At 44.1% G+C, this 8,156-nt stretch overlaps 1 protein-coding gene across 2 annotated transcripts in view; it reads left to right on the top strand.

The window, feature by feature from the left end:
• The first annotated feature begins 1,673 nt into the window (after nt 1-1,673).
• The window catches only part of LOC125336553 (DAB2 interacting protein), a 164,028-nt gene continuing 157,545 nt past the window's right edge, over nt 1,674-8,156 (top strand). The window contains exon 1 of one of the 2 annotated variants that reach the window (XM_048325124.1): nt 1,674-2,054. In XM_048325124.1, the coding sequence (XP_048181081.1) occupies nt 1,937-2,054 (118 nt within the window). In that variant the 5' untranslated portion in view covers nt 1,674-1,936. Of the gene's footprint in view, nt 2,176-8,156 lie in introns of both variants that reach the window. The other variant, XM_048325125.1, reaches the window with a different exon arrangement.

Below are 8,156 nucleotides of genomic sequence, written 5' to 3'. Positions count from 1 at the left end.
TCCATACCAATTTTTGACAGGCTGGAGGGGTGCAATGTGTCAGTCAGAGGTTAAGACACCTTTTTCCATCAGACACTGATGCTGGCCCGTGGACATGACCCAGAACAGGTGGAGCACTGCTGACAGGCTGTACCATGTGCCTGCAGGCACGGAGTAGGTGTTTTTGTGGGGAAGGTGGAAAGAGGGAGGTTTTTTTGTTTTGTCAGTGAGTGGGAGAAGTATTGAAGTTGTAAAGAACATCGGGAGCGTAGGGTGCAAGGGGGGAGAATAGAGGGTTTGCAGCACTGTAATTTCCCCCAGGGCAGAGATCTCAGAACAGTATTTAATAGGGGCTATAGACTGTGCAATACTTAAAACAAATAGATGGAAATGAGTCTTTCTTCTATTAATATGGCCTAGCCCTCAGGAACAGTGCTAAAATGGTTTTGCAAGGCACAATTACCGCAGAGTTCTGTCAGGCTGCTGTTAATTCCTCCAGGCAGAGCTCCGTGTTTTGCTGCCTTCAGCCAGCCGTTCATTTGTCCGCCCACAGCCCGGAGCCCCCGGCGGCAGCGGGGAGCTCCAGAGCCGCTTCCATGGCTCTGGAAGGGAGAGCTGCTGAGGCAGGAGCATTACCCAGGGCCCGAAATAGCAACCCTTGCCTGCCTCAGTGCTCTGGCACCAGCCACAACAACCCCAAAATGCACTCAGGCTGCTCTAGGTGTTTAGAGCGATTCTTGCCTTGGATTCTGTGAAAAGCATTCTTTTGAAACAGGGTATGTTTTAATGCCTTAGCTGGAGTATTGAGGAAAGAGTTTGAATTGTGGGTTCAAGGTAAAATTGATCCTGAAAGCTAGATTTGAAGAATTATTTCAGGATTGTTGTAACAGCAATATGAATTTACTTTTCAGAGGCACAGCTTGGTTTAGAGTTGCACTTTGATATATTTTTCTGTTATTTTGTGGCCATGTCTTCAGAGAAAATGAAACTTTTATTCCTCAGCCAGGTGATGGAGTCTTCTTCCTCAGCCCTTGTACTGTATCATTTATCCAAGAAGTTCAAAGTGTGTAAAGCTGGGAGGTTTCAGCTCCTTTCCTGTGAGATAAGATATATTTCAATGTCTCTATCACAGCAGATTGAGGCACAGAGAGCAGTTCTGAATTAGGAGAGGTCTCAAGGAGGTAGTGGCAGACCCAAGGAGCAGAATGAAGGTGACCTGACTTGCAGTGCTGTGATCTGTCTGTCAGCTGATACGGGCTCTGTGGAGAGACTCTGGTGTCATTTGCCATCCGAGTCCAGCCAAGCTGGGGCTCGTCCTTCAGCTCCTTTGCAGGAACTTTTCCAACGCCAGCCTAGCAGCAGTCCTGGCTTGGCAGAGCAGGGAAATGCAGGACAAGGTCCCCAGCCAAAGGCTGCTGCTGCTGCAGCAAGTTCTGAGTGCCCGGCACCGAGTCCCGGAGCTGCCTCCCAGTCAGGCACGGGCAGGGCTATTCATTCTGCAAACAGCCTCCTTCCTCTCCAAGCCAGCCCGAGGGACACGGGGGAATGGCAGAGTTTATTATAAACTGAGTAAAGGAACAGACTATTGCTGGAGGAGATCCAGGGTTATAAAAGATTGCAGCGGAGGGGGGGGAGGAGGAGGGAACAGGACATAATTTGTGTTTGTGCGTGAGGGGGTGCAGACTGGTGGCTTCGGCGAGGCATTCCCCAAACCCTCAGGACCTTTGCCTGGTTTTGGTGGGATTTTGTGCAGTGCATACCGTGCTGTGTCAAAGCCCACTTACTTTTTATTGTATCAATCATCCTCTTTATGCAGCGCCACGACTCGGAGAACGCTTGCAGGTCCTGTTCTGAATGAGCTGCGCTCGCTGCCAGCTCAGCCTAGTTACTGCTGTAACTTAGTCTGGGGGATGGGAGAAAAGGGTTGCTGCTACTTTAAATATAATGCATTAAGAGGATGCTGGAAAAAGGCCTGGATGCTGTAATACCCAGCCATCGAGTTGGAAAAGGAGCCAGATGTAATACAAAAGAAGAAACACAGCCTCTTATGGATGCTGCACTAATTCATAAATCAGGTGAATCAGCTTAGGCAACTGCTGTGTTTTTATGCCTCTGCTGCATGGAGAACTGCATGTTGGATGCTTTTATTTGAAGTAATGGAACCAGATAATCCTTTGGACCAGGACAACTCCAATGGTAAGAAGTAGAAAACATAGAAGAGAGAGGGAAAAAAAGGATAATGAGAGTGTCTGAGTTACCCATCCTGCTAAAGGCACAGGGGTAGGCATGTGTTTGTACTGTCTTCTGCATGGATAAGTGGAAATGAATGTGGGAATGTGCTTCACAAGAGCTTAGAAATCCCTCTGTTTACAGGATCTGGAGACAAACATGTAGTAGACTGATACATTGAGATATTTATTCTACTGGAAGGAGCAGGAAGCAGGCAGAATTAACCTGTCTCCTGAGCAGTCTGTGCAGAAGGAAGAGGGACCTGTGCATTCCACCTTATTCAGTTTGGGGGGGCTTTTTGCCACTGAGAAAAGAATGAAACTTTGTGCCGTATGTGCTGTCAAATGTAGCATTTGGGAACAGATTCTTTATCTGCAGAAAGCTTTCCTACAGGCAGTCGCATGAGTAATTTACTTAGGAGGATATATTTAGCCAAGGACCACATAAATTCACCCTGGAATTAAAGTCCATGGTTAAAAATGCAGCTATTCCATGGATTTATAGCATTCCACATGCTGATGTTCTGCTATCCAGTCTATTGGAAAGCACACAAAAAAAGCATAAATTGAGGGAAAAAGTTGTTTGCAAGTCTTATTTCTCTGTTAGTGGAGAGAATTGGCTGCATTAAGGACTACAAAGTATTCATGTTTATGAAAACAATTTCAGATGGTGATTTTTGGAATAAATTGATTCTCAACTGTTTAATAGGCATTCGGCATATTCTGAATGCAGCTTGAAATCCACTAAATATTCCACTTCCTACATAAATATTGTTCAGGAAGTAGTTATGGATTTCCCACAGCATATTCTCTGCTGATAACTAGAGCTTCACATCTGACACAACTGCAGTGTTAATATCACAGAGACCTAAAACTGTGTGGAAAGAATGTGGTTAAGGGAATGAAGTAACATTTCAACTATGTGAACAGTTGACTGGGCAGATATAAGTGAGCAGCACTGCTTTACTTGGGGCTCTGTGCCCTGCTGAAATCGAGTTTAAAATAATCAGGGCAGATTTCAGTGGTGTTTCAAATTAGGATATTTGCATGAAAAGATTAAGAGGAGAGTCTCACTCTTCTTATTTCTTTTTTCTATTTCATATGTAGTTATATTAATTCCTGTCTAGAAGAAGAGCATCTACCTCTCATGTCTTATACCTCCTCTTAGACCACTGAGACACAGAATTAAATCTCATTTTCTTTCCAGCAGGAAGTTTTAGGATTTTCAGAGAAGTGCATGCATAGTTTGAGCTGATGTTAACAAATATATAAGCAAGTGTTCTTGCCCATCCCAACATTAGAATCTGTCCTTTAGGAGTCACAGAGAGTGTCTGGGTTCTGAGGGGAATACAAGTTTAACTTTATTTTCTCTAATATGTGAAATTTCTCACTGAATTTAGAATGCATATTTGCAGATACATAGGTTCTCATTCTTTTCTTACAGACATCTAAAGTATATTCTGTCACATTGTGTAGAAACTCATTTTCCTACAAAATATTTGAATAAGTCGGCAAACACTGGGAAGGTTCATAATCTGGGAAATGAGAGATAAGCAAGCACTGCTGGTACCAGGGACCTGGGAAAAAACTTCACTGCTTCCCCTTCCTAACTATGTAAATCCCTATCTTTCTTTTGGTTTATTTTTAGTTACTTTGATTTAAACTATCTCATTGTAAACAAATGGGTTGAACCGTTTATTGATCAGAAGGTCAGTTCCTCCCCTGTGCTGCTGCTGGAGCTGTGGCACTGCAGGACTGAGAGACTCAGCTGCTGGTCCGAGATTCCAGGCGTTATTTTGCATGAATTCAGGAAACAGAAAGTTCTCAGGAATCAGCCAGCAGAGTGCTGTTCAGAAAGATTTGCCCCTTGAGAACGTTCCCTTGTTCTGGAAGCAGCCCCTCGATCCCTTGGATGTCCAGCAGCTCTGGACATGCTGGGAACGGTTGCGTTTATCCCACTGGGCTGCTCATGTGACAAGTCTTAATGCCCTGGGGAGTGACCATGACTTGAAACTCCTGTGCTTGCTGTGAAAGTGCCTTTTTACCTTCAAGAATGCCAAATCAAATCCCCTTTTCTGCCAGCAGAATGAAGTCCATTCTCATCATAATGTTTGATCTACCTGAGAGTCCATGTGGGTTAACCATCTGCCTTAAAATTCAGCCTCGGTTCCTTCTGTGTTGCTTATTGCTAGCACAATCAATAGATGATTAATGACAGAAAAAGCTGTTCTGAAGAATTTGTGGCAATAATATACTTGAGAGTTGCTTTTTTTGCCTCCTGCAGCCCCTCCATTTGCTTACTAACATGCATGAATTCAGCTCGCAGGACGTTGGTGGAATATTCAAGACTGGGAAGCTGTGTCTCATTTCTTAGCACAGGTTGGTTTTTTTCCTAATCAAATTAAGTTGCCAACTTTTCATGGAGATGCCTCGTAGATTTATTATTGCTTGTAGGTGGAACAGGGAATCACCACTCATTTATGTGGGGGCCTGAAATGAGATTTAAGCTGTGTTGGTTGCCTTGACGTAACAGCCCCTGGGATGAAACCATCACCTGTGGGTGCAGTGGTTACTGGATTTTTCTCTGTGATTCTCCATGGAGCTGCTGTGCTTGAGTGCCTTGAACACAGCCTGACAGGCTGCTCTTCATTTGGAGATTTGTGAAGAGAGTTCTGTAACTTTTCTCCTTCTTTGCATGGGGTAAAGGCTCACAGAAAGCTACAGGTTCTCATAGGGATTTTAAAAATCATTAAAGCAACCCCCACATTATTTTCCCCTTCTCCCCCACCCTTATTTTCTTTCCATTCTCTGGAATGCAGGCATGTAGAAAAAGATTATTGTCATTTTATGGTGGCTCACAGCTCTGACTTTTTGAAGTGTTCTTTTTAATGTACCAGCATGGTTTAACTTGATTCTTTTCACCAAAAAAAAAAAAAAAAAAATTATTGGAAGAAACTTGCTGAAGAATGTGCTGATTCCAAAACCATAACCCTAAATTACCCATTTCGGAGGGATGACATATCAGAGCTATGGATTTCTCTTTTGTACTATAGCCACTTGCTGCTCCAAGAATAAAAGACAGCTCAGCAGCTTTCTGCAAGCTGGTGAAGATTTATAAGATGTTTTATTTGTGTGCAAACTCTTGAGTACAAAATATCTATGAATTATGTATTCATTGTGTCTTCTAATTGCTCAGATCTCAGTTTGTATAGCTCGTCAACACTGGAACCACCTCTGAGTTTATTCTTTTCTGTGTCCTGACAATATTTCTGTATGATTTGGATGTTAATCCTTAAAGAGCGTAAGATTTTTATTAGACTTTTTGAACAACCTTGTAGACCAGATCCAAACTACTGGTTTTAGTGGGATCATATTCCCTACACAATAGGTGTGAATCACGGATGCAGATTTTGTGCCACAAAGAAATAAAATTAAACCATTGTGCTTTAGTAACACAATAATTACAGCATATTTTTTCCAGTCTCTGACATACACATTGAACCAGGTGAATTACTTGGATGACAGCCAGGCTTGAACTTTGTCTGCTGTTGGTAATTCTTCAGGCACTGTTCTAGGGCAGTAATGACATCCTGGCCTCAATGACACCTTAACATGCATTAAAAATCACACTGGTAGAAAGGAAAACAGAAGCAAGGGCTGGGAACACGGAATTTTGGTACCTTATGTGTGGTAGCAGAGTTGAGTGGGAAAGCTCCAGGGGAACGGGGGATCGAGGATTCAGCAGATTCTTGTGTAATGATCTGTAGATGCATTCTGCAATTTCCGGCTTGGAAACTGAGGTGGGGACAACCATAGCATGCAGTGGCTTCCTCTCTGTCCCTGCTGAAATCAGTAGAAGAGGGCAGAGCCAAAAAATAAATGAGCATCCCACTGGATTATGGGCATTTAACAAGTGAGAACCATCCCTATGGAACCCTGAAGGAACATTCAATGAATGGAACGTAACCATCCATACCCGGAGGTGCTGGAAGCAGTCACAGTCATCTCTTGGTTCTTTGGAACTAAAGAGAAGGGTCTTTTCATAGCCAGGCAAGTTCAAGGCCTCTTTTATATTCCTCCTAAAAGAGAGGAACTTCAAAGCAGAGCATTGTGAGGGAACCTCCCAGATCCATCTCTTCCATACAGCACTGCCAGTCTCTCTCAGAACTTTCTACATCAGCCGTGGCTGGAAGGTGAATTCAGCATAGCTGGATGGAATGGAAGAGACACAGACAAGGGATTTCCTGGGAGAAGAGATGATGAGGAGTTCGAGCATACATTTGACATATCAAGGTGTTTATAGGTGAGCAGCTCCTAAATTAACGAGATTCTGGTAGTAGCTGACAGGAACTGGAGGAGCCCAGGAGGAAGTGTCCCGTGTTAATGAGATCTGAGCCCCGCATTTTCACACAGTGGCATTTCTGAGCCCTTCAGCCAAGGGTTATTGTGGTGCCATGGATGTAACTCAGCTGTTGGCCAGGAGCCCCCTCTTCTGGTGGTGCCCAGAGAGATGGACAGGTGCTGATGCCTCCCATCCCTGACTAACAGATCCACCCTACAGAGGGATGTGTGGAATAAAGAGCTGCTTACCCTGAGCCACTGCAACGTTCTTTATGATGTCTGATCAGGATGTTTACCCAGGAGGTTCCTCGGGGCGTACACGGGGTTATCCCAGCACTTAGAGCATTATAGGGATAATGTTTGGAGTTAGATGTGCTTCCTCTCCGAGCATCTCCAAGGAACCAGCACATGGAAAAGCTGTAATTGCCAAGCATTCCTCCTGCTGGTAGAGCCTCAGAGGCCCAGCGGATGCCTTGCTCAGTGAGTCAGTTGTCAAAATGATTTTGGCTGCTATGGAGCTTAGTGCAGGGATCAGAAAATACCTGCCAAAATGAAGCTTCAGAAAATGTTTGTTTTCCTAGCAGATCTAGATATGTCTCTAGTTTTGTTTTATACCTATACCTTTAAACACTTCTCTAGCTGCAGCTGGAGGTTGGTGGGCAGCTGTGGCAGATGTTATAACATGAGCCCTTGTTCTTTGTGCTGGAGCTGCCTGTGTGGGTTTGTTTGCTTAGTGTTGGGTGGGCATGGCCTGGCTGATGGAGCAAAATGATACCTCTGGATGTGGGTCCTGCTCTGAATCCTAGGGAGAAACCCTGATACTTGGTGTTTTGAAAATAGGAAACTAAAATGCAAATAGAGTTCTCTTACTTGGTCCAGAATGAAGAAAAAGAAAAAAAGATAGAATAATAATAGTAAAAGTTAGTCCAGAGTTCACAAAATTTTATTGTCTCTCCGACTGGCCCTGTATTTGCAGAAGTGCTGTTAGAGCCTTACTCCTGGCAGGGAGAATATCCCTGAAGAGTTTTTCACAGTCCATGTGTCAGACAGGAATGCAAAGGATCAATTTACAGCCAAAGATCTGAAAATGTCCAGGGGGACCTGGGGGAATGTTTCTCACCCCAAATAGTTTCAGTGATTTAAGTGATCCCGCTTGCCTGACTGCAGCGCGTGTCCAGCTTTGCCGAGTTCAGCCCTGAGCAGCAGCAATAAAAACAGAGTCTGTGGCTGCAGCAGAGCTGGGGCAGGAGCCCCAAACACCACAAAACCTCCTTGCAGTCACTTCTGCTACAAAGCTAGAGAGAATTCCAGCGTGTTGTGGAAAGCTCAGGAGTGCACTATGGTATTGCAGGGAGAACCCGGGTGCGGTGCGTGTTTCCATGAGTAACTTGCTTTGTTTAGCAGATCATCCTTTATTACTGGGTTGCAGCTGTCAGAAAATACAGGCATTGAGTTGAGGAGTTGTATTTAGAAGGGCCCTCTGGATGAGATGATCTGGAAGCTACACAAAGCAGTTGGAAGTAGTTTCCAGTTCAGTTTGGCCAGTTTTTGGATAATGGTTGTACTTTCCCTGAAAGTTGGTAGTCATTTTTATTTCATGTATTTTTA

Source organism: Corvus hawaiiensis, chromosome 21 (genome assembly GCF_020740725.1).
Source record: "Corvus hawaiiensis isolate bCorHaw1 chromosome 21, bCorHaw1.pri.cur, whole genome shotgun sequence".
Lineage (NCBI taxonomy): Eukaryota > Metazoa > Chordata > Aves > Passeriformes > Corvidae > Corvus > Corvus hawaiiensis.
Note: the sequence above shows the minus strand (reverse complement) of the source record. Positions and strands in the feature narration are given on the sequence as shown.